The sequence below is a fragment of the Pogoniulus pusillus genome, chromosome 35 (assembly GCF_015220805.1).
Source record: "Pogoniulus pusillus isolate bPogPus1 chromosome 35, bPogPus1.pri, whole genome shotgun sequence".
NCBI lineage: Eukaryota > Metazoa > Chordata > Aves > Piciformes > Lybiidae > Pogoniulus > Pogoniulus pusillus.
The window spans coordinates 7890202-7916828 of NC_087298.1; the positions used below are offsets into that span (position 1 = coordinate 7890202).

Consider the following 26627-nt stretch of genomic DNA (forward strand, 5'->3'; position numbering starts at 1 on the left):
CTCCTCTGGGGCTCCAGCCTGGCACGGGCTGGTAGAAGTGAACACTAGCCCTTCTCCTGCCTAGCTACACTAACCCAAGTAGTAAGTAGTTGTATTTATCAAAGACCATTTGCTGCAAGTGATTAACGTTAATTTGATTTCCTGTGAGTCAATTTCCTTGAGATATGGTAAATAGGCTATTACCTGTTATTGACCTTTACTTCATTAAAAAGATTTAAAATTAGCATTTATATATATATACGTCCTTCCAAAAAAGTTTTTTTTAATAAAGAAAAATATTTTTATAATCACATTATACTTGCTAGCCTAGGCTGTCGTTCCAAAGTTAATGTTAAATGAAGATGGTAATCAAGAGCAAGTATGATAATGGGTTTTAAACTCATCTAAAGGACTGACCCCTTCCTTCACCTCCACTTCAATTTTTTGCTCCCAAGCAGAGCGGGGTGGAAGCAGAGGCAGGGGCTGGCACCAATGCTGCTCCTGCTTCTGCTCCTTCTCCTGCTCCTGCTCCTGCTAGGATGCACCTCTCCAGGATTTCCAATCTCCTCCAGGCAAGAGGGCACAACGACCTACTGGTATTTAAAGACACAATCTGCTCCTGCTTCATGACAGCTTGCACTCCTGGTAGCCTACTCATCTTCTAGCTCTGACTTCAACTGAGCAGGAAGAAATTACATCAACGTTTGATCATGAAAGCAAAAAGTTTATTCATGTTTGAAACTACATATAACTACCACGAGGAAGACTTTTCAATCCAGGGTGTAATCCAGTTAGAAAGTAACACGAAACGGTTTAATACATTAGAATCACTGCCACAAATTATTTTCATGACTCAATCAGTTTCAGAATCGCATACAATACAAAAGAGAGAAAGAAAGGGCCCCCTGTTACACAGGGGGAAATATACAGTACTGAATACTGAAGTCTGTATGCATTACAATTAGTTGTTGGTTTTTGCGTGGATTAGTAACAAGATGAAGAACATTCAAAATGTTTCTCAGTATTTACAACAGTTTCACTGTTTTGTGTTAAACCTAGGACCCCCATGGTTCCACTTCTGCTTCTTTAAAAGTTGCCAACGCAACCCTGATTCTTTTAAAAGATTACAATGTACATTACATTTCATGGGGAAACAAAGAGTTAATTACAAGATGCAAAAAGATAAGAAAGAGACAAACTACAGCGTGAGTATCGTTCAGAGGTAGTAAGTGAGCACTCTAAGCTACAGAACATGTTGAAAGTCTATTGGTTTGTATGAGTTCGCATGAGGTAATAAAGCTGTGTTTGATTGGTGAGATGTATAAATACTCTTTTGCTACACTATGTACAACACTCCATATGATGGTGCCTTTTTCCTTTGCTTTTTTCCTTTGTTTGTTTGTGGTTCGCTGCCAAGAGGAGGTAACAAATCCTGGCAGGCGTGTGCAGCACCTAGCTCGTACTGTAAAACCCCGGGTCTGGCTTTCACAGAGATCAGCAGCAAGTGTCTTCATCTCCTAAGAGCAACCTAGTCCGGTGTCGAAACACAGAGAGGAGACTCGACTCGGGGTCCAGGCAGTTTTAGCAAGAAAAGATCCTCCTGGTTTCCAATCTAATTTGTAAGACAATAGATCACAACAAAAATGTGACGAATAAGGATTCTTAAACACAACCATTGTTAACTGAAATAACCGAACAGCTCTTTTTATTCCAACTCTATAAGAGATATGAAAAGATTAAACACAATCAAAGTCTGCGATTCATTTCGGCTCTCCATGGAAATATGCGCAAAGTTAAATTTTAGGTGAGGTGTTTCTTTGTGTCTGCTCTTGCTACTGAGGTTAAGCTTGTCCTGTACTTTTACCCTTAAGGCCAAGTAATTGGCAACTGTTAGACCAACATCGTTAAAACTGCTGATAATAAATTATGATAAAATAGTTACAGGGCTATAAACAATGCTAAATCTTGGCCTAATTGGATAAAGTGCTTTTTAACATTGTGTGTTTTAAGTATAAATACAAATGATTATGATACCTTTAAAAAACAGATTTACCAAGTTTTCTAGTAAGACAAGGTTTTACAGTAAAGCTGTAGGTGGTTGGCTACAAAAAAAACTCTTTCCTTTTTCTCCTGTGACTCTGAATGCGCTAATCAAGGCATCTCAGCTCAGGGAAAAAGTGTTGCTAGGAGATTAGTTAGAGGTATCAGAGTGCACACTTCCCGGCCCTTCTGTAGGGGAAGTCACAGAAGATGGAGTAGTTGCGTCCTGCCAGCCTCCATTAGCCTGAAAAGGGAAAAACAATTCAATTGACACAATTATGCATATTAATTACACCGCACACTGAAAGGTTTCAGCCTGGCGAGCGCGGGGTTTGGGAGGAGATGCTCTGGGAAGGAGATTCTCCTACGCTCCCTCTGGCTGCAGGATTTGGGAAAGGAAAAAGCGGTGGGCGTTAGGCAAGGGCCGCTGGAAGCAGGAGCTGCGCTAACAGCGAGCCTCAGCGGAAAGGCGAGACGGAGAAGCAGGAGCTGTTCAGCCAGATGTTGGCTGCAATTAGGACTTGGGGATTTCTGCAGCGACCATCCGCGCTTTAATGAAGAACATCCCTGTAGCCGACACGTCAGCTTTTTCCCCTGAGAAGACGAGTCTGAGGTGATCCGTGTTTAACCCCCTCGTCTCCCAAAGTTTGGAATCGCCTCTCTCCGGCCCTCTGCAGAGCTGCTGCACCCAGCCAGCCCGGGTCCCTGCACACACCATCTGCCAGCACAGGAGCGGCAAGGGGCAGCTCGGATCGGTTCTCCAATTATCTCTAAACGCGGCCCCCGTTTCGGCCGCGGCTCCATGTCTCCGCACGCCGCCGGCCCTCGCCGCGTCAGACCTGCCTCAGCCAGAGCAGCGCTCAGGAGCAAATTTGCCTTATGTCTCGGCCGATCGAGGCAATTGCTGAAATCAATGTCTGATCAGATTTCTGCTGTGGCAGACAGCTTGTCGCTACATATTTTTATGTCAGTCAGGAACAGGGAGGCGCGGGGCTCCTGAGTTGGGGGACGCTGAGTGGAAGTGACGGGGAGGGCTCTCCGCAGAGCCCGCCAGAGCCGCCCGGCCCCGCGCTGCCGGCGCCCCCGGCCTTGGCAGGGACGCTTCCCGGCAGGGAAAGGTTAGCCTATGCTAATGTGCTTATGACGAGCTTCGTTACCAAAACGACCCGCGGCCTGGCTCGGCACTCCGGGCCATGGCAACATCGCTCTGTCCTAGGAGGAAGGGGCAGGAGGTGCAACGGCATCATGTGGGGCCTGCCTGGCCGTTGCCCCTCAATCACAGCCACCCCTCAAACCTCCGCACCCAGCCTGGCGAGGGTTTACGTTAAAAAAACTGTTCATCTATCACAAGGAAAGGAAATGCTTTATGGCCCCGAGAGGACGAGAAAGAAGCCTCGGTAATTATCTCCTTTGCAGATGAAAAACAGCAGAGGAGCTCTTATGCTGACAAATTCCAAGGTTTGAGTTTGGCTTCTCTTCAGTAAAATTAACAGCAACACCAACCTTGCAGTCACACCAAACCACCCCCCCTGCTTTAAAGCACTCAGCTGTTCAGACACAGACTGAAAACGTACAAAACCCTGCTCCAAAGGCAGAGGTTCTGCTGCCTTTTTTATTTTTTAAAGATAGGAGAATCTACTTAGAGAAAGAAAAACTCTTGTGCAGATATGAGTCTAAAGATATTCCATCTGAAGTAAACATCATTCCTCTTTTATCCAAATTTATAAACAACAAATGTACAATATTTTTACTCAGCTTGGCAGCTGGAGGAGAGGTTGTCAGCAAGCATTCTTTTTTTCAAATAAATTAATCCTTACTCTGGTGGTTTGAGATTATGCACTGTATTATACAACAGCGCCTTATCAGGCCTCATCAGTGAAGATGGAATTCATGTCTGTAAAATGCTGCAGGCAATCACAGTTTCATATTTTATCATGTTGATAAGGATATCGCAAATTCTCTGAAGCATTTCAAAACACTTAAATGAAAAAGGAGAAATGCAACTAAAAGGCTTTTTATATGGTTTGTTGTGGGTTATTATGAGTTATTTATAAACCCAAAAAGAAAGATTTGACATTTCAAATGTAAAAGATTTGAGTATTTAATGGTACTTTTTTCCCTTTACAATTGAACATCTTCAATCACGTTTTAAATTATTAATATTTACTCTCGTGGCAAGTGGAAATCCAAAAAAAGGGGAAAAACCTCCTATTCCCTCTGGCTGCAGTATCTGACACTGGGTCTCCCCATCTTCCTGCAGCCATCCTCTCTGTGAGGTCCCAACAGTGCTCAGCACCCACACCTCAATCCAGAGTGGGTTGTGAGATACAAGGCTGGCCCCAGGTAGGGAGGAGATGGTCACTAGACAGGGAGTTCTCTACACTGATTTTAAATTCCATGGATATGAAGGAAAACAAATGCAAGTCACCTCTCAAGCAAATATGAAACATGAAGAAAGAAATATTAAAGCATTAATTGTTGAAATTGTAAATGAGGGAAGCAGGCTGGAAATGAAGGATGAAAGGATCTGCCGTGGAGCCCTTGCCACAGAGGCTGCTGCTGTGGGTGGTATTTCATCCCAGGCTTTCACGCCGACAGAAGAATAGATCTTGGCATTTATTTATCCTGGCGCCTCGTGTGCAGGCTCTGGGGTCCAGCCTACAAGGGTCTGAGCACTGTCAGATCCCATTGCTTATAGTGAGAGGTAGGACATTTAGCACCTATCACCATCAAGCCTATAATCCCTCAATTTACTAGCATCTGTTTGCCAGACTTACTACTCCCTCCCGTTTGGAGTAACAAGGCCAAAAGTACTTCTCAAACACAGGAAAAATGTGCACCCTTGAAATGGCTAAAAGTATATCAAAAGCACGGTCCTGTGTCTGATTGCAGGCAATAACGAACACAGCACAGAGTTATCTGACCATCTCTGTGTGAAGAACAAGAGCCTTCTCTCCAAGGCTATTACTTTTTAACTCATAAGGCTGAAAAATACAAAAATTCGAATTGCTTGCAGCCCCAGCTCTAGGAATTTCCCTCTTATGCTATCAGAGCTCACAGCTGTACCAAGGGCTATTCTGCAGTTCATCCCCATATATGAGATAGTAAAAAAAATGCTATTGCAAGAGTAATTAATACATGTATTAATGACTGCATTTACCTGACACCGTGCTTATGGCTCTCCAAACTATTGTTCCCCTGGGTACTCACATTTAAATTATGTGGACTGTACAGTGAATTTCCTCCCAAGCCATCACTGTATCCTCCCGTCTGATTGATAACATGACGCAGGGTATCCACCTTAAAGTAAGGGGAAACAAAATTCATCATTCCAAATCTATTAAAACATCATCACTTAAAATAGGCAACATTTTGAATTATGTGAGCCAAAAGGGTTTAGCATCTTCTACGAAAGGCAAATTTATCAATCAAGAATGACTGGCAGAATTTCAACAAATCCTTGCACGTTAAAAACCATACATCTTTGCTTCTCACACCAGCCAAACAACAACTTCCTCACAGCAGTGCATCCTGTAGGTCCTTCTTAAGTGTCTGCAGCAAAGTGCTGTGCATATTTATACCTCTGTATGTGCTTGCAAGTATGGGAAGAGATTATGGCATGTATATACTGCATGTAAACATGGAGTTAACCCTGCTTGAAAGGATTGGAAAAGCGACTGAGAATGAGTTGTATTTTAATAGCTCAGTTAGATGTGTTCTGATGTTTAAATAAATGAATAAGTAAACGTTTATTCAATAAATGAAAGATGGGGTGGTGTTTGTTTTGTTGGTTTTTTTTAATTAAAAAAAGAAAAAAGAAAAAAAAGAAAGGGGAAAAAGGAGAAAAGAAAGAAAATCCACTGGAGTTACAGTGTCCATGGAAGTCAGACGCACCCAATCCCATTCCATGAGCTCAAGCCAGAGCCGAATGCATTCACAAAGCTTAAAATTTCAATCAGAAAAAAATCACTCTTTCCTTTATATTTGTGAAATTCAATGCTGGGGTAAGAATAGGTCACATTCAGAAATATGCAGCCTCCACTCTGCAGTGAGGCACAGACCATTCAATAGAGCCAGAGTAAGGTGGAATTTTGAGCCCAAACCCTACCCTGCTAGAAAGGCCCTACTTTGGGGCATTTCTCCTACCTGTGACTGCACATTGGCTCCGACTTGGGACCCCTGGTAAGAATCCCCATTCAGACTCTGCATGTTCATGAACATGTCCCCAGAATTTGGGAGGTTAAAAGAACCAGAAGAACCTGGAAAGGAAAGAGTTAGGTAGCTGAATAACAGAGAGCTGCAAATATATAACCCCCGAGATCTGAGGGCAGGGGAAGGAGAAGAAGACAGGAGAGGAGAAGGAAAAGCAGTGCACAGCAGATGCTGGCCCCAGTGCAGGCGAGTTCAGGCCACTGGTCCCCCGCCCACCGGTTTGGCTTGGCTCGGCACGTCCCAGCACAGACTGCTGCCTGGGACCACTAAGCTGGGAAAGCCTGGAAGGCCTGTGTGACTGAGGTCAGCTCTTCCCTCTGGAAGAGCAGCCTGTACAAAACCAGGTTTTCATGTTGAGAGCTTTCCTCCAGTGGATCGCTTCATTGTGAGATGCTATCACCAAACAGAGAAAAACTCATTTTGAGTCTGAGCTCAGTGTCTCCTTCAAAAGGAAATGGCTGGTCATTCCTAATTACCAGATTTATTGCCATCAGAGGAGGAATCTTTTTCTTACTTTTTGTGTCATTAAAGTTGTGGGATTTTTTCCCCATAGACCTTTACACACTTTAAAAGTTGTCTACAACTAAGTCACAGCAAACTTGACTGTAAACAACATCAAACACATCTGTGCTTCATGGAAACCTTTGGCTTTGGAACCCAAAAAAGCAACTGCTACTCTCCTGCTAATTTAATGCCTAGATTTGCAAAATGTCAACAGCAGACCAGTGAGACAGTTTTTAAATGCTGCAGAAGAACACGTGGTAGAACAACTCCAAAATAAAAGTTGCATCCTTCGATTTCTATTTATAGTATCGGCTCTATTTCAAGCAGTCCAGAGTTGAAATTCTGATTAGTGCATGCTAAAATATTCCTCTATTTTGTTCTTATCTCGACAAATTCAACAGTTCTTCAAAAGCAGACTTGGAGCCTGCCTTATTTCATTAAATGAGAAAAAGCTTAAAATACCTAGAGAAAGAAAGAAGCTGCCAGAAGCCCAAGCCAGGCAGATGTCACCATGCTGGAATGACATGAGCCTCACTCCCTTACCCTGTAAGGCTTCAGGAGCTTCACCACTGAAGCCACTGAGACCACCTATGGGAGCACTCAGCCCTTGCAGTGGTCTAGCCTGGAAGTCCATGTGCTTGGTACCACTCCCCATGCCATGAGTAGGTCTGCTAGGGAGCTGCTGCAGCCTTCTCAGCCCAACCAAACTCTCTAGGGAGCCCTTTAGGACCATCCTGTATGACTGCCCTACAGAATGCTTTATCACCCGAGCTAGGTACGTACCAGAGTTTGGTGTGGTGGGGGAGTTTGTCTGGTTGTTCTGGACGGCCGCGGCCACGGCGTGCGCTGCAGTCACAGCCGTCTTTGCCGCGTAGAGATTGGCTTCTTCCTGGAACTTCCCAATGTTCTTCTTGTACCTGATTCTCTTATTTCCAAACCAATTGGACACCTGTAGTGAAGAGAGGTGGGAAGGGTGAAGGACACAAAGCGCTTGACCTGGCACAGCAACATCCTTTCAAGGCGTCGTGTTCACAACTCAGCAAATGGGAGTGCCCCAGTCCCCAGCCTGTATCTGCCAGGTGCTCCAGTTAATGCAGTAAGCAGCGTCAGTCAAACATTGCTATGGCACTGAAGGAGCGTGATCTGGCTCTGCTTCTCTGTTGGCAAACTGATGCACAATGGGTGACTCTGATGGCAACATATCCTGGAGCCTGTTGTAGCATGTAGTATATACCATTGTCTCCTACTTCTGTGAGCCATTTGTCAACAAAATCAGTGCAAGACCCCGAAAGCTACTGAAGGGGACCAAGGTCCGGTTAAGTGAGGGTGAGCAGGCATTGAGAGCAATTGTTCTTTATTTTTGGGCTGGAACAACCTTGGCAGCCCACTCATAGAATCATGTTTGGTTGGCTGAAAATGAAAAGAATCATATAAATCAATAAAGGCTGAAAAGTCACTTTGTCATCTCCCTTTGAAGATACTGTACTGAAGCCAAGATGGCTCATGGGGCACTGACTATTAACCCACACAGAGGTCACGGCTGGAGCCACTCAGGAAAGTTTGTACAACCTTTCTCAGTGGCTTTGTTTAACTTCAGCTGCCGTAACAGAGCTCCCAAATAATAAACCCAGTCTGTACCATGGACAATGGCAAGTGCTGCCCAGACTAGAAAGCATCTGTAACAATGCAAAGGGGAAAGGACCAGTAATAACACAAGTGGTTATCAGCCATCCCTGCAGTGAGGGACCTGGCACAGGGAGACACAAGGGCTGGGATCCTGCAGTTCCCAGAGCCCCTGCACCCCATGGCTGCACCCACCATGAGCCACAGCAGCTCATAGCACCTCTCACCCCATTGTGCTCCGTCACAATGCTCAGTAAGGCACCCATACAGTGCCAGGTAAAGCATCCTCCTGCAGAGAGGAAACAAATCCTGCTCTGTTGTATGTAGCTATAGCTTTTGTTCAAACATAATTAATGCAGAGCCTCCAGCTTTTAACAGGAATACTAAAAGTACCATATACATTCTGTTCCCCAGATAATACTCCATCGTATTCTATATACTGCACTTAATATTACCTTGTCAGTCAGAAAAGCAATAATACATTAATGAAACCTAGCAAATAATTATTGTGGACAATCAGATTATGCTTTATTAACAGTTTCATAATTGAGGAATCTCTGTACATCAAGTGTATTGTCCACGGATGTGTACGAGACCCCTCTGTTTATGTACGCCCCTGGACCAATCAAACAACAGCCATCACTAATAAAGGTTTATTTAATTCTCACAGTAAAATTTTAATATCACCAGCAGCCTGGGGAAGCCTCAACGAGTGGATTTGCTTGACATCAGATCGTTTCCATTCTGCTAGTCCCAATACTTCTTAATCTTTAATATCAAGGCAATTAAAATTAATGGCCACTCATCCAGAGCCACTGTGGGCAGTGTTTCCTTGACATCAATTGTTTGATGGGATTACCTAGAGGTTAAACTAACAAGCAAGGTTTAATTGGAAGCAATGAGAGGAGCAGCGATCGTACGTTATGTTTAACCTGCATACCACATCTCAGTGAACACCCAGAAATGTTAAACTGTTCCTGAGATTAAAGCATGTGCCCTGTGTACTGGCAGAGCTTGGCACAGCTGCCTTGAGAAATCATGGTGTCCTTAAGGGCTAACATTGGCATCATCCAGACCCTTTCACCTCCCAGCCAAAGCACACTCTGCTTTCCTTTGGAACACATTAGCAAGAGGCTGCCATAGAGTGTGCCATGGCCTGGGGGCACACAAGGGCCTCCGGCCCGGTGTGCATGGCCACCATGAGTGGCTGGATGGGGACAGGGCATGGCATGGGGGGAAGTTGTGCCAGGTAGGATTTAGGCTGGATTCACCACCATGGAGCTTCTCCCATGTGCTGGCTGCTGAAGCTTCCCTTGCCCCACCCCAGAGCAAATCCTCACCCTGCCCTTACTGGTGGCACTGGCACCCTCCCAGGGGGCACTACAGTGCCACTGCTGGGTTGCCCCAGGCCAGCACCAGCACTGGGAGAAGATGCGGTGCCTTGGCTCCTCAGCCAGCCCCACAATCACCCTAAAGATGAAAAGTTGTCTCCACTGTGAGCTGCTCCACAACACATTTTTCATTAAAACAAACTATCTCTTCACATAAAAAAACCCAGTGAACATCTTTCTCCCCCAATCATTGAAGGCCAATTAATTAATTTGGCTTAATTGTATATTACATTTCAAACAATACTGTTGCACTTATTTATCATGGTAATTGCAATGTTAAATAAAAAGACAATAAATTATTACTTAAACCATCAAGATGCCTAATGTGGGATTTGGGATGGGGCAGGCCTGCCTCGTGTCTCTGCACTGGCTGATGTCATGGGATAAATCAGTGCTTGTTGTGCAAGAGACACAGCTGACATAAGAGCATTGCGGCTGAAATTAGTTAACTATGTGTTTATGGAGCACAGAAAATCTTCCATTGTGTTCCCAAGCCTTTGTTGCACAGACTTCGTGTTCCACACCTAATCCAGAGCCATGAAATAAAAAGTTTTGAAAATCAGTGTGGCACAATTTTGATATATGATCTAAACAAAGAATTTTACCTCTAGAAACTATTTAATTAAGCTTGCATCTTTTTTTTCTCCCTCCCTTGTTTCCCATATGAAGTCCAAGGGCAAGAGTCTACACATCCAGAGATCTCCCTGTCAGCCTGCTTATAGGAACAGACTCAGATGAAGCAGGAGTGCTGAAAAACAGCTTCTGCATCCTTTCTTTAAAAGAACTTTAAACATATTTCCTTGTCAACCACATCCTTCTTTTGTTTGAAGCAGTGAAAAATGTTATTGCTGTAATCCACTGACATGCTTTCAGCAATGACTCTGCCCTCTCTATAGCCCATATGATAGACTGATAGTTGTTCATGACACCCTGAAAGAGGCTCATCTGCAAAAGTATAAAACATCAGCCTCACGACCATGGTAAGGGGAGAACAGATGATACAGTTTATCTCCCTCCAACACGTGCTGATCGGGTAGCTCTAAATTACAGATGACAATGTTCTTGGTTAAGGACATTTTTTTCCCCAGAATTACCTTTTCTGTACTCTTAAAAATGGAATTGTGCAAGGTGTTCATCTTAATAAATACTTTGTCTTTATGCTTTTCTAGAAAAACCTTCTCTACATATTATTTTACACACCAATATCAAAACTGAAACCATCTATCTCCCATCTGCAACTAAATGATTCTGGGAGACAATTTTCTTTGCAGCTCGGTAAAGTGCTATGGCAGCAAGATTTCCAGTGAGCTGCTTAACCTAGGGGGAGGACGACCCAAAACACTAATTAAGTATTTGAGGGAGAAAATGGTCTGCCATGCATCTGCCCCCAGCATTTACAAGGCACTGGTGATACAAGAGATAAAGAAACACCTTGGATCATTGTTAGGAGAGGCTAAGGGGCAAGCTTGGCTCAGCCAGCAAAAGGACAAAGCCTCTTCATAAAACATGAACCACAACCTCCAGGAGTTTGGGAAACAATCCATTATTTTTCTTTTTCCCATTTTCCATCTATTTTGCACTTGCAAGGTGTTTGTAGCACAAGAGGTAAATAAATAGGGCACAATGCCAAGCACGGTGATGCCTGAGGAACTCCTGGTCAAGGCTGGAAATACCTGTGTGTGGTTAGAGATCTTTCTTTAAGAGCCCTGTGCAAGGTGTAGCTCAGTCGCTCGCTCAGATGCCATCCCTTATCCCATGCGATGCTACTCCTGCCCGTGTTTTAAATGACTGCTCAATTCACTCCTGATTTCTGGACTGCATCCTCTTGAGCAGTGCACACTGGATATTTTACAGTGCTTGCTCAGAACTTTTCTGTTGTGTGGCCTCAAAAATATATACATTTTTCAGTATGAAGAAAGACAACTTCAACCCAGTTAGACCTAGTAAATACCAACTAACCCTGCAGTCCAGCCATGTGCCCTTTGGAAGTGCCTCTGAAAATCAAAGATTAGGATACCCACAGCATTCACATTTTCTAGCTGTGACAGCAGATCTATCAGGAACTTAAGCAGCCAGCTGATCACAGGCACTCCCTCTCTCACATACATGCTCCTCTCCCATCAGATGATACATTGCCCTGTTTTCAGGCTTTGCCACCATCCAGAGCTTTTCCTCATCATTTATAATATCTTGGCAGAGTGAATCCCCAGCCATGGCCCTAGACCTGCACCTCTGACAGGTAGCACCCAGGTTGTGTGGTCAGCACTGCCCTTGCTCCAGGCTGGAACATGTCACCCTGCCAAGCTCAGGGCACTGCATGCAGTGCTACAGAGGACGCAATGCAGTTACTCCCATCCCTCACTCAGGCTTCCTAATGGATTCAAGAAACAACTAATTCATGCTTCTATCAAATATTAAAGAGACAAACCTACATTCATGTCCCAGGCTCACTGCTGCTGCTGCTATGTTTTTAGACCATCTGCCTGTCTTTTATTTCAATCTACAACATATACATTAAATCTTATCAAACAACCAATTAAGAAAGAAATCAGAACTATTAGCACTAGAAGCAATCAGTTATGGCTTCTCAAATGTTCCATCTCATTTCCTTCAGCAGCTTCAGCCTTATCTAGATCTAGCTTTTTGTCTGTCCACTCTGTGGGATCACTAACTCCTCCTCTGCCAAGCACAATCTGGGTGGACAGAAAGCATCTCTTCAGCAGGTCTTTGGTGTCTTTGCCATGTACTGTCTCCCAGTTACATTTTGTCAGCAGAGCAGAAGACCTTCCAGGTTCTCCAAGTAAGTGTTGATGGTGTTGCCTCTCCTAACCACTCAGCAGGCTGTCAAGGCTCACAAGGGAAGATTTTTGGACACCATTTACTGGAAGAGTTGCTGCAAATCATCTTGTGCCCAGGGCACTGAAACCAGCAACAAGAAGGGCTACAGACCAAGGTGCCCAGCTACTTACGTGCTCTCATGTTGTTTGGCTGGTTCCAGGCATCCCAAAGGGTGCCTGAGGGCATGGAAGAGCTGTCCAGTGGCTACCATGGCTGCCCTGCAGCTGCCAGGGCAGCAGTTGCCCGCATGACACTGACAGTAAAGAAGAAGCACTGAGAGGGAATGAATTCAGTGATGAATTTTCCCCAAAAAACTCCTGCCCATCACCACAGCCACCTGTAAATAGACTGGGAGAAACTGTCCCAATCTCCACACCTTACGTTCCTCTTTCACTGGCACAGGCACTTCCCACCCTGCTCAGAGCACAGTAAGTGCTGCATGCTGAGGTGTGAACAAGGAGAGAGCAAAGCACACGCATCCATGCTGGCCTCACATGTCCTTTGCCAGGCTTGTGCTGAGGGTGCATCCAAAGTCAATTAAGTAACTCCAAGTCTGGGGCAGCTGGGCAGCCTTTCGTTTGAAAGTCTCCAATAAAGTGCCTGAATTTTTCATGCATTCAAGGAAGACCTATAAAGTAAATCCCAACTCAGGTCTTAATTATAAAGCTAAAGGTTGCATTGCCAGCAATGCCAATAGTGCAGCCTGCAATCATTAATAGTTAACACATTTGCTGCAGGCATTGTTCCTCTAAAGGACCTGAAATATTGATAAAGTGGAGCTGGCAGAGCTGGGAGGAGACAGCACACCGGCCCTTGCAGTGGGCAGTGGGATGGCTGGAGAACTTGGAAACTGCTGCTGAGCTTTCCCTGTCACTCAAGTGCAATCTTCCCAAGATACAAGAGCCAGACAGACTGTGGGGAAATTTGGGGGTTCTATCAAATGTCCAAGCCACAAGAAACACAAAGCATTGTTTTGCTCTGTAAACTCACTGGTGACAGGAAGCTGGATGGAACAGTGTCATTGGCCTGAACATCACTGAGAGACACCAGTCCAGAGCTGGGAATGTACTTTGGCCTGTACAGAAAGCAGCCAACAAGAGTGAGCTGTCCTGATTAGGGAGCTGCTGGTTTTCTTGCGTTAACTTCACAGCAACATCTGTTATGTGATAAAAGCTGCGAATCTGCCCAATACATTTCTGCTACAGAGAAACCTCTCTTGTCACCTCAGTATGTCAAGAGGCTGAGTCTCTCACTGCCTTAGAAAAACAACTTCAAGCAATCAAAGAAATTCTGATCTATAGATTAGATGTTTGTCAATAAACTGGCCTTCCCCTAAAATAATGGTGAGCTGTAACAAATTCATGATGGAAAGGCTCAGCAAAGAATCTCACTGCCTGCACAGAGAGAAGGCTGACATCCAGGAGAATGCCAGCTTTACACCCTTTTTATTTCTGTCTTCGTCTTTGCACACACACTCCTTTTACCCCAGCACGACCCCAGCCTCACAGGCACACTGCCTTTCCTGTGGCAGTCATGCCTTAGTCACGTTCCAGTGCCTTGCTTAACTTCATCATGGTCAACAACACAAATCTGAAGGGATTACAAAAGTGCATTGGGCAGGGATCCGCTCCACATCACACACCTCTGCTGGAAGCACACCCCAGAGCCTAGAGGGAGAACACAGCTTCACAAGTGGAGCCAGAAGGTCAAGGCACTGGCCAGGAAGCAGAGGAACAGGGGTCAGGACTTACTACCACCCGCTGCTTACCTGTGATACTGTGATGCTGCATTTCTTTGCCAGCTCTTCTTTGGCTTCTTCACTGGGGTAGGGATTACTGAGGTGGGAGTAAAAATACTCATTCAAGATTTCTGTGGCTTGTTTACTGAAGTTACGCCTTTTCCGTCTGAAATGAGCAAAGAAAACCAAAGCTGTTCTTCCAGATGCAAACAGGACTCCAGCAGGGTCAGCTGGGCTGCAAGTGACCCTTGTTGCATGCCCATGCTGCAGCACATAGCAACGTGACAGCCCTGCTCAGCACCCTGAGCCCTCTCATGGGGCTGGGATCTGCCCTAACATCATGCTGAGTGGGCTGTGGGCTCCAATGCTTGCAATCCTACATCCACCCTGCAACAGTCCAGACTTCTGCTTCTGGATTCATACCACGCACCTTCACCCAGGATTCCATCCCGTTGGTGCACAAGCCACATCTGTGTGGGGTGGCACAAAACACGATGAAGCTGAGCCTAAGTATAGAAGCCAGCCCAAATCTCCCGGCTGTGAAACCGCTCCCTGCTGACAGCAGCCTAAGGAACCTGGCTCCGTTAGCACAGGTCAGCTGGGGCTTCTGCACAGGCGTCTGGGGTGAGCACGGTGGAAAAGGACAGCATGGCCCCACTGCCGTGTCCTTACATAGCACTCACTGAGCTAATTGGCTTTTGTGAGCAAGTAGCTTTCAGGGCTTTGCGAGGGAGACCCATCTGTACACCCTCCTGCCGAGGGCAGAGAAGAGCCCAGGCTCTCACACACCGCCTGGAACACATACTGAGGTGTGCGGCCTCGTAGCGAAGCCTTTCCAGAGTACTCTGCCAGCATGTGCTCCAGCCAGCCCAGCCATGAGGCAGTGCCAGCCAGGGAACCCCGCAGCACCTCGGGCAGGGACGGGCAGGCAGCCGGCCCATTGCTGTGCTCTCCCACACTGATTACAGCAGCAGCATCAACACATCTGCGATGCCTTCCCTCTGCCTGACACGGGCTGCTCTCCCTCTTCCCCGAGCATCCTCTGGAAAGCGCCGGTTAAACATTTCCTTCAGAGCTCCCTTCCCCTCAGGGCTGGTTGCAATCAAACTGCCTGTGCCCGAGGCCAGCCGGCAGCCGAGCGCAATCCCCAGCGCTCTCTTCCAGCAGTATCACGCTGCTGCTAACTACACTGTATCCTGGAGCAGGCAGGCTCTCTCCCTAGAGCTATGTTTATCTCATTACTGTGCTTCCGCTCATTTTGCCTTATTTACCTTCCTCCTTTTTAAAGAAATCACTTTAAAACGTGCATCTGCAGCTCCACCTTTGCAGTTCCTGGCACTCTCTGCAGACATTTCCTCCGACTGGCTGTAATTACCCTAATTTCCACACCTGCCAGTGACCTCCTTGTTAATAACAGGATTCTGCTCTTGTTTCACTCCTCACAGCTTCCAGGTGTGAAGCAGGAGCTGGCTGCTACAGGGAGGCTCTGCCTGGTGCCGGCTGCTCCTCCTGGCTTGGCCAGGCTCTGGCACCTGCCACGGCCCTGCTCAGCAAAGGGAAGCCCTGAGGACCCATGTCCCACCTCATCGAGACTCAGACACAAAGCTGCCTAATGTCTAAAAACCCTTCTGAATCCCTGCCTGTCTGCTTCACCGAACAGAACCAGAGAATCATTTTGGCTGGAAGAGATTGTTAAGATCATCAAGCCAAACCATTAACCCAGCAAGTCACCACTTAACCACATCCCTCAGTATCATATCTACATGGCTTTTAAACCCCTTGAGGGATAGACTCCACCATTCCTCTGGGCAGCTTGTTCCAGGGCTTGGCAACCCTTTTGGGGAAGAAATTTTTCCTAATATCCAACCTAACCCTACTCTGGTGCAACTTGAGACTGCTTCCTCTTGTCTTATTGCTTGTTACTTGAGACAACAGACTGATCCCCATCTGGCTCCAACCTCCTTTCAGGGAGTTGTAGAGGATAAGAAAGTGTCTCCTCAGCCTCCTTCTCTCCAGGGTGAACAACCCCAGTTCCCTCAGTCACTTCTCACAAGACTTGTGCTCTTGACCCTTCACTCATTTTGTTGTCCTTCCCTGGACATGCTCCAGACGCCTCCTTGCAGTGAGGTGCCCAAAACCAAACCCAGCATTCAAGGTGGGGCCTCACCAGTACTGAGTACAGGGGACAATCCCTTCCCTAGTCCTGAAGCCTGCAGGATAGTCAGCCCGTTTTGGAGGCTGCAGGCCGTGGGGGTAGGCTCTGTGCTCCAGCAATGACTCGAGTGTTCAAGGGACACGTGCTGGCCATGAGCAGTTCGGAAGGTGCTGTCTTCTTCCGTGCCTCAGTCAGGCGACAGCTTGCTGGGAGGCGAGCCAGCAGATCTGGCTTTCAGAAGCATCGCTGCCCTCCTTACCTCGGGCACACACAGCTGCTAACCCAGCATCAGCCACAGCCCATGGGCAAGTCCCTCCCAGAGAACTTAGCTCTTCCATTACAGGGTCAGTGTTTTGCAAGGCTGGCCTTATGCTGCGAGACATCAGTACCAGCAGCCATTTGAACAACTGCTGTGGTGACAAAACAGCCCTTTGTGCAAATCCTATGTGACTCCCATTCGAGCAGGGTAAACAAGCAAGCATCAGGTAAACAAACCCAGCCTTTGCAATAAAATACCTAGAAGAAACATTGCTGTGGATGAAAGCTCTCTGCAGGCACCTTCCTTTTCACAGCAGCTGCTTACCCACTTGAGGACACAAGTCCCTGGTTTACCCAACAATTGCCCCTTCCCACCAGAAAGAGCTGGAGACACTCGCCTCTGCCTTACCTGGCATCAAGGAACCTTGACCTTAAAATCATTACTGCTTCACAAGTACTTTGTTTGAGCTGCATCTGGATGGAGCTGAATTTTCGATGAATGATGCCCACCATCCTTTCAATCTCCTTGGGAGAAATGGGACGTGTCCGGCTCTGTTCTCTGAGAAGGTTCATCACATGTGTGGTAAATTCATTACATGCCTGTGAAGGAAGGAGAAGCTTAGAAATTGTTTTGTGCTGTCCCAAAAGGACACAAGCTCAGATCTAGCTGTTGAGGGGGAAAGCAATGCCAGGGTGAGGGGCTAGGGGACCTTGTGCAGCTCCATCCACTCCACACACATGCAGCCACGGGAACAGACACCACACACACCCTGACCATGAGACATGGGACCATGCTGGGGCAGCCATGAGAGCTGTGCAACTGCTGAACAGCTCCTTCCACATTCATCCCTTTCATTGTCCCCACGTCCCCACCCAGACCACAGTGGACAGAGGTCAGCACTGATGTGTGCAAAGGCTGTGGGCAGGAGGATGTAAGCAGGGCCCAGCACATGCTCAGCAGCCAGGAGAGCAGACCGTTGAAAGGGCTGTCTGTCCTGCAGCCTGCTAAGCATCAGGCAGCCAGCAGGCAGGGCTAACACCCTGCAGCAGGTGAGGAGCTCTAGACTTTCGTGAGGCACCACATGTGTCCCTTTACAGGGTGGGCTTCAGCAAAGCCATGCCCAAGCCTGCCCCAAAGTGCTGAAGGAGGGAAAGCATGAGGAGCCATCATTTGATGGTCATCACTGATAGTCCTACACTATGCAGTTAAACTGACATGATGACATAAACTTTGCCCAGCTGCATCATCAACAGGCACCACCTGATCCCAGCCTCAGCAGGACCAGGCTATCATGCCATCATCCCAGCTCCCCCTGTGCTGGCTGGAAGCTGCCACAAACTCTGCTGATTTATATCTGCCTTATCTCTTTCAAAAACAAACCCCAGGACTGTAGTGTGCTAGACAGAGCTGTGTGGTGGCCACAGAGCTAATCCCTTCCTGGAGGGCAGCCTGATACTGGAGCACAATTTGGGCATGAACTTCCCCCTTGTCCCAGTGGAGCCCTGGGAAGAGGAAAGGGGCTGGGTTCTGTGCTGGCCTCCGCAGAGTCCATGGGCAGCACAAGGCAAACCACTCTCTGCACCCCAAACCCACATCAGACAAGGTAGATACACACAAGGCCGATGTGCTTGCAGGAGGTCCGCACCAGCTACGCAAGGGCTGGCCACTGTAACACACCACCAGGCTGTGATCACAGCCAAGTAAGGCCACAGAATTTTGCTCTTGTGCACCTAATGCCACAGGAACAAGCATCTTGTCTACAGTGCAAGCATCTTGTCCAGCCACCATACATTATGCATCTGTTTGACTCTAGCTCCCCTTTCTCCTCCAAAGCCAGGGTGAAAAACATAGAATCAACCAGGTTGGAAGAGACCTCCAAGATCATCCAGTCCAACCTAGCACCCAGCCCTGTCCAAGCAACTAGACCATGGCACTAAACGCCTCATCCAGTCTATGCTATTTGTCTGACAACTATATTTTTCAGGGATTCTCCTGCATTTCAATGGATTGTGTGAGGGAAGGAGTTAAAAGTGAAAAGTTTATGCATCCAAAAACTCATAATTTCCTATAACATTTGCTGAACGTCTCACAACTTATTAAGTGAAGCCATCTATGAATGCAAATGCTGATTAGCAATTTGGCAATAGCCCAACATTCACAGAATTCACATAGCTTTTCTTTAAACCAGTAGTTCATACATGATTAATTAGAACATCTCATTTATGTAGTGTGCACTTTAGCTCATTACTCTAAGTAAAATTCGTTAAGTATTTACATTTAGATAATTAAAATCTGGGTACACCCTTAAGAAAGATGCATACACTTCAGGCAAAGTGATTTTTTTTTCCTTACACTACTGAAAGTAAATTACATGCTAATTTACATCCCTGCAGCACCCGTTTGGAGGCAGCACTCTGGCGAGGCTCGGTTAGCCTGGTGCAGACGACCAGCACCGTCCACTGTCAAGCACACTGAGGTTACGTCAGCTCGCCACCACTGCACACCAACTCAGACACAACAGCTTCTCCTGCCTCCAGCTGCTCCCTGCCCTTCTCAAGACTTTCTGAGCTCCAGGTGAAGGAGTTCAACACATCTCATCCTCACTTCCTATTTGCATATTTTCTTTCTTCCTGTTTTGACATTTCAGGCAGCAAAGCTCTTGGAGGTGACTAGCTGCTGGCCCCTCTTGCCATGGCAAAGTGATAGGGATGCTGTCCTCAGCACCTCTGCCACCATCCTCTCACCCAGAGAGCACAGGACCTGTCCTGAGAGACCTGTTTCTCCTGCTTCTGTCCCAAAGCTTTGGCCTGTGTAAAGGCAGACCTGGCACAGCAGCTCACCAAGCCCCTAAGTGTGGCAACTCCCAGCATGAGCAGGGCAAGCAGACAGGCACTAGCGCCTGCTCCCGCTGGGCATGCCTCACTGCACTGGGACTGCATGGTTCCCTGTGTGTCATCTGCTCAGCTTCCTTGACAAGCTTAGCATGAAAAGTTTGGATTCAGCCATCCAACTGGTGAAGAAAGCCTCAGATTTGGCTCCCCTGGTAAATGATGCACAGAAGTAAGGAACATAGGCAAAGAAATGCAGCAACTCTCTCCCTGAGACTAGTAAGCAGCTCCGACTGTCCCAAAGAAGGAACAGCTGAATGCAACAGTTTGACATTTGCCCACTTGCTTGCAGATCTGGGAAATTCAGTTTTAAAGTACAACTAAAATGGCAACTGTTGCATTAAAAATATTGTCAGATCTGTCTTTTCTGTATTTCTCCACCAATATGGTATCAAAATTTGGGTATTTCAAAGCTAAAAGGAGTTTCTTGCTTTTGAGAAGCAAAAATTGTTCCTTGAATTGACTTAAACTGTTTGCTGTGACTTTGTTTGGCTATAGCTACTTAGAGGGCCTGCTTTTCATTTATCTTCACCAGCACCTCCCATCTGCAGAGCTGCTTCACTGCAGCAGAGTGGAAGTAAGCTCAGAAGGCTCTGATGCTTTGTCTTGTTTTCTCTTGTTTATTTATAGCATCTGAGCTACTCGATCCCTTTTTCAGTACTATTTTTCAGGCCTCTGCTTGGTGTCCAAGACATTATTAATAATGTCAGGTTATAAGTGATGGCCTTGTTAACCTGCTCAGAAACCTTGTAGAAGCGGGGATGTTCCTGCTAGCCTTAATGCTTCATCAAGACTCCTCAGATAAGTGCAAGAGAAAGGAAATGGCCCAAAACAGTCTTCAGGGGCATGGTGCCAGTGTTCTGTGGGGCTGGTGGCATCTTCTGAGCAGCCGCGTTTCACCCCAGTTTGGGGTGAATTCAGAAGACATCTGTGAACTCAGGAAGCAGGTTCCCAGATGCTCCAGGAGGCCTGGGACCCTTACAGTACTTTCGCCTACAGCAAAAAATGTATTTCAGTGTAATTATAGAAGATAGCTTTCAATATGTCATCTCTATTATAGTAGCTGTAAATTATGGAAGGAGCTGCCTGTGTAGGGCCATTTCTCCCGGCGCAGGGCGCGGGGAGAGCTGTGTGATGGCGTGACACACTTTCCAGTTCTCTCCCTTTCTTTTTTTTTCTCTTTTTCCCGAGTGCATTCCCCGAACTGGCAACAAATATCAGGATCAAACTCTGCCTGGAAAGTGTCTCCAGGAAGCCACTCTGGTTTCTGCTGCCAGCTGCAGTGGGACCGCAGGAGTTCCTCTGCTGGGAGAGAGATGGCAGGATAGAGGTGGGCAGGTGCCCTGCGTGGTGCTGAGCTGCACTCTGGCACAGGCAAGTGCCCTGCGTGGGGCTGAGCTGCTCCTCAGCTGCAGGAGGGCACTCGTCTCGATGCATAGTCCTGGCTGCTCTCGGCTGCAGAGACGAGCACTGCACTGAAACAAACTGGCAGGAGACAGTTTGCTGCAAGGCTAGGGAAATTATCCTGTTTCTGTAGAGCAGTCGTTGCTGGGTGTCAGGATCCACAGGGAAGCGTACATGTTTCAGATCAGCTCCACCTCTCTCCTTCTCCTAGCAGCACTTGAGTATCCTCCAGTTTCCTGCGGTGTGGACGGATGGCTGTGACATTTCAGCCGAAACCTTTGTAAATGGAGCTACAGGGCTAAAAATGCTCCTGCTTCCCCCACATCATTAAACTTATTAGAGTCAAAGGACTCTTGCCAGGAAACGGCTGCAAGCACCAACCTGCCGCTGCTCTGGCCCCAGATCTGTCTCCAGCCCATGTCCCTGCAGTTACAAGCCACACTCCTGCTGGCTGCTGCTCGTTAATCCCACAGCCAGCCCATCTCCACCACAGGCTGCACACCAGAGCCCTGCCGCGCAAGGACAGCCCAAGGGTCCGTGAGGACATTCGGGGTTCTTGGAGGGCACAATGGGGATTTGTCTGAGAGAGAAAAGGAGATCTGACTGAAGACTCCATCGCTTATTTGCTCATCTATTGGTTCGTCACTTGAACAACACAGTGAAAGAGGTGGCACAGATGAAGCAGTGCCACCGGCACCTGAACCCCACCAAGCCACTGGCATCTGGGCCACACCATGCCAACAGCACCTGAGCCACACTGTGCCACCAGGACCTGAATCACTGTGGCTACATGCCAGCCTTGTACCACCCTGGCTATATTCCCAGTGTCTGCAGTGGGATGCTGTGTGGACTGTGCTGCTGGGTGCCATCCTACCCCTCCTTCTCCATGTTTCCTTGGTGACTAACACCCACTCCCCATCACCCCATCACTACCACCCACTGACAACACTCAGTGTGTACCTTGCCTTTGTTTCTCGTGGCATAAAAAAGCAAAGCAAAGTAGCCAGAGACCTTTCAGAGGATTTTTGCACAAAGAAAGGGAAACTTTAAAGCTTTATGGAGGCCCCCAGGCCCTGCTCAGTGCAAGGCAGGCAGGGGACACAGGCTGGGGCAGGGAGCAGGAGCTGGGAGCACAATGTGCTCTTCTCCTTGTCATCAAGTTTTCGAGAGGTTTGGTCACTGCCTCCACTTCTCTTTTGTGGCTCTGTACAGCCCAAAGTTTTTTCATTGAGAGACTGTGAGCAAGGGCAGAACTTCCCCATCTTGGCCCAGGAAACCACTAGGTTATGAGCTTCACTGAGCTGACTAGGCTCAGGGTTTACAGACTTTATTAGGACACCTCTGGGAAGGGAAAATGAAGACATTGCTTGAGTCTTGCAAGGGCCAGGGGTCTTGTGCCATTCTTCCCTCCTCCATCTCTTTTGATGCCATTGTTCATTACAAAAACAGAAAACAAAGGAGGTCTCTCCTTGGATTACAGGGAAATCAGGGCAGTGCAGTCCCTCACCCCATGGGCTGGAGCCCTACTGTACCCAGCAGCAGCCAGTAGCACGTAGCAAATGTTCCTGGTGCCAATAGTGTGGCAAATATAGTGGGTCACCAGGTCCCCATGGTGAGAGTAAACCCCTGGGTCTCTGCAACACACTCATCACTCCAGACACCAAGTGCTAGCGTCCACCTGAATTGAGATTTCCATACCTTCCTTTCCATAGTGGCTGCTCCTGAAGCATGGGCTAGGTGCTGTGCTGGCACCTCACTGCCTGCTCCCTTGCCACCTGCTATGGCCAAGCCTTGCACCACAGCCTCCCACCACCTGTGCCAGGAGTTTGTGGACCGCGTTTGCCAGCACACCTCTCATCTGCCTGCACCCAACAAGTTGCCAGATCCAGTCTTAGAACACATCATCATGGGCATGTAAGCAGCACTGAGCAGCACACAACTCTGCTCTGCTCTTTCTCTCTGGGATGGCTCAAAGGGGAGGAAGAGGGGTTCAGGTGTTGTTTTTAGGTGGTTACAGACAACAGAAAACATTCAGGCATGCAAGACATGCATCCTGGGTCCAGCGAGCAGCTCCTCGAAGCCCAGCAGATTCCTGTAGCACCATGGATCTTTACCAGGGAGAGGGGTGGGGAAAGGGAGGAGGGGATGTGGTCCGGAGCTGGGTAGCAGCAGGCGCTGGCAAGTGGAGGTGCAGAAGAGAGCAGTGCAGGTACATGTACAACTGAGAGGCTGATGTCTGACCTGTTCATATTTCTCCAGCTCTGTGTGATAGATTTGTCTGATCTGGGTCAATTTGGCTCTGTAATCTGAGTGTTCAATAGAGTTATCTGAAGACCCTCCAGAGGCTGCTGCGGCTGCAGCTGCTGCCGCCGATCCCCCACCTTTCTCCGGACCTGAGACTCCTTCTGCCAGAAGCATATTGTCTAGTCTCATTAGCTGGGGATCGGGAGGGTCTTCCTCCTGGGCTCCTCGGATGCTCAAACCTTGGGCAGAAAAGAGAGAAGAAGAGAAAACAAGTCAGTATTTCTCACATCTGCCCAGACACTGCCCACTCGCTGCACGCCTGTGAGGAGCCCTCCTGCACAGCCCTCCTGTCCGCAGGGCCACAGGGACTGGAACTGCTCTGAATGGGCACCCTCCTGTGGGGCAGGTCCCCTGAAGCACAGTCCAGACAGGTGCTGTGTTGGGGACAGCAGTGCTGTAGCACCTTCTGGGTTCTAACACAGAGTAAGAACATCATCATGGGGTCTACAAAGGACCCTGCAGAACTTTTAAACACTTCATTTTAAGTATTATAGGAGTTTTCGCATGAGTATAGAGACACACACCCTCTGCTTGTGTTCCAAGGGCAGCCACACCCATGCAAGGCTGGCATTATCCTACGCATTTTATCACCTGGATGCAAGACCAAGTGGTAAAACTAAGTGCATTATTTATTTGGAAATAATTGACTTGCTTCTCGTTTCCTTCCAAATGGATCCAAGCACTGTATTACTCTTATGAAGACTTTTACCTGGATTCCATTCTTCTTACAAGGTCCAAGCATTGGTTTAAAATGCCTGAGGAAAACCAGCCACTTGCTCCTCAACTATGGGATACTTGAGCTGAAAAGTAGATGTGCTGCAGTGCTCTCTAGCACAGACCCCACAGACACAGCCATTTCCATAGGCACCCATGGTCTCTGGCTTCACACAGTGGGGCTGAAATTCACATCAGAGAAGGGAAACGGAGACAGAACTGGGAGCATTGAGAGTGAGGATACAGAGCCTCCAGTGCCCCTTGCTCAGGGCTGCCCCACTCTCTGTAGGGGCAGCTCCCACTCCACAACACTGCTCATGGTCTGAGCACAAACAAGAAGGAATTAAACTTCCCCTGGCTCAGGGATTTGTTTGCTATCACGATGCCATGACACTGAGCACATGTTTAACATCGCCACTGCTCTTGCCCTGGATTGTTGAGAACAAGATTTTAAATCTCATTTTTGGTTTAAATTGAGGATTTCCAGGTGCTCAGTCAGCAATCTTTCCTGTGTCCTAGAGATCAAGGCTGACAATTTGTAAGTTTAATCAGGTCACGCGGGCACAGTGCCAAGCTCTTATCAACAGCACCCAAAAGAAAGTTTAAAAATAATTACAGTCAAAAATCACCAGAGCCATGGCTTCTTGAGTCAACACTTCCATTAGAGATGTAAGGCAACCCTGTACATCCCAGCCCAATTAACCTCTTTAAATCTGTTTAAAAGCAGGTATTCGTGCTCCGGATAGAGCAGGACCCAGGGGTCTGCTGTTGGCACCTTGCATGTTTGCACGGGCACCTGCGCCTGTCTCAGCTCCTCACAGTGGCGCAGGCTCCAAACAGGCTGTGCCAGACCTGCCAGCACCATCCACAGCTGCCACGCAGGCACCTGAGCACCAGCAATGCTGCTTCCTGAGCTAGCTGGGAACAGCAGCCACTCGCCAATGAACCAGTTTCACTCTGAGTGTCCTAAACTTCATTGCATAGTGGGAGGCGACCCCCTGAGTGGCCAACCTTCCAGACTCAAGAAAGCACAGCACTAATTTTGCTCTAAGACACACATTTTAAACCTGTCATCTTCTTCTTTAAAAACTCTAATTCCACATAATTTCATGGGGATAATAAAAATGTCTCATTATCTCTTTAAATTACTTCTGTTGCCTCTTCAGAGGTCCACAGATGAGCGCAGTTTGACAACACCACGCATCATTCTGGCACGTCCCTGGGCTGGCACAATCACTTTGGGGACAGCCTTGGCATGGCTCCAGCCACCCACACTGCTGCCTGTGCTGGTGGCTGGGGAGGGCGATGCCACACATTCTGCAACAGGACAGGTGGTGATCCCCTGTCAAGAGAGCCCTGTGTCCACCATGGCTGTCAGGACCTCTCTGTGCCTCACCCCCTCACTCCCCTCGAAGTCACTGCCCTTGCTTTTGCACAGCGTCTGGCCTGTGCAGTGTTCCCTACACAGCGATGGTTCTTGTGCTTTGTTTTGGTGGGTTGCTTCTCCTGTTTATCTTACTCCTCCTCTGCTCTGGTGTCAGTATGTTTAACAACATTCTGATTTTAATCCACTCCAGCTCCTGTTCCCTTCTCATGAATGATTTCTATTGTTTCTTCTTTTTGCTCCTGGATGGTTTCTCGGTCTGTGTTTCCTGTGCTCTGTTCCAGCTGGTTTTCCCAGCTGCATTTCTGCTACAAAACACATTCACCATACCAGTGTCACAGGAGCAGTTCCATTCCACTCCCCCAATGCTGCAAGATGCCAGTCCAAAATCTGCAGCAGAATAATTTTGCACAATTGCTGCAATCTCTGCATCAATTACTTCCAGAAATAGGCTAAAGATTAAAGAGTTTTGTCCAAAATGACACTCAAATTAATATTCAAAATCCCCAACCCCTCTTGTATACATCTGACAATGGACAGCAAGAGATCCCCAAGGTTTGAATGCAAAAGCTGCTATTTGCACTGGAGACTGAAGGAGCTGGTGAGAGGCCCTGAAGCACAAGAGGAAGAAATTCAGCAGATAAGGACAATGGCAAAGCCACTAAGGTGTCTTGCATGCAACCCTAACACATATCTCCGGACCTGGTGACAGAGGGGTTGGCATATTGTGTTCATCTTAACTAATGCTCCCATGTCCCAAGCATCCAGTCCAGAGCGTGAGCCTGCAGACAGCCCACAAAGGAATGACAAAGTGTCTGCGTGGGGATATAACATTTATTTTGCCCCTGAGTGAGAAGCATCATTCATTTGAATGGCAAAGTCACAAGTTGATTAACTGATTCTAACAAGAATTAAGCTGTGTGTTAATTCTGATCTTTCCTTATGAACTATATGAAGCAGATCAGCACAACTAATAGGGTCTGGTGTCCCTGGGGGCAGGGGACAGTAAAACTGATGAACTCCTCTGCCATCAGCGAAACATGCAGCTCTTCAGCAAGTTGCAGCGGCTGCAGGTTGAACACTTCCAACGGGGTCAGAGAAGGAGTTAGACTATCTCCCAGGCTCCTCAGCAGGAACACCCTGGCTATCCCATGGTGACACGTCTGCTCCTACCAGCACCTGCCTTTATAAATG

At 47.5% G+C, this 26627-nt stretch overlaps 1 protein-coding gene across 5 annotated transcripts in view; it reads right to left on the reverse strand.

Annotated features, from left to right (window-relative positions):
- Positions 1-682: 682 nt before the first annotated feature.
- The window catches only part of PBX3 (PBX homeobox 3), a 118976-nt gene continuing 93031 nt past the window's right edge, over positions 683-26627 (reverse strand). For 2 of the 5 annotated variants that reach the window (XM_064171375.1, XM_064171378.1), the window contains exons 3-9: positions 23273-23514; positions 17148-17338; positions 14356-14491; positions 7519-7684; positions 6166-6278; positions 5230-5319; positions 683-2263 (exon numbers count right to left, since the gene is read on the reverse strand). In XM_064171375.1, the coding sequence (XP_064027445.1) occupies positions 2171-2263; positions 5230-5319; positions 6166-6278; positions 7519-7684; positions 14356-14491; positions 17148-17338; positions 23273-23514 (1031 nt within the window). In that variant the 3' untranslated portion in view covers positions 683-2170. The other 3 variants (XM_064171377.1, XM_064171379.1, XM_064171380.1) reach the window with 3 other exon arrangements.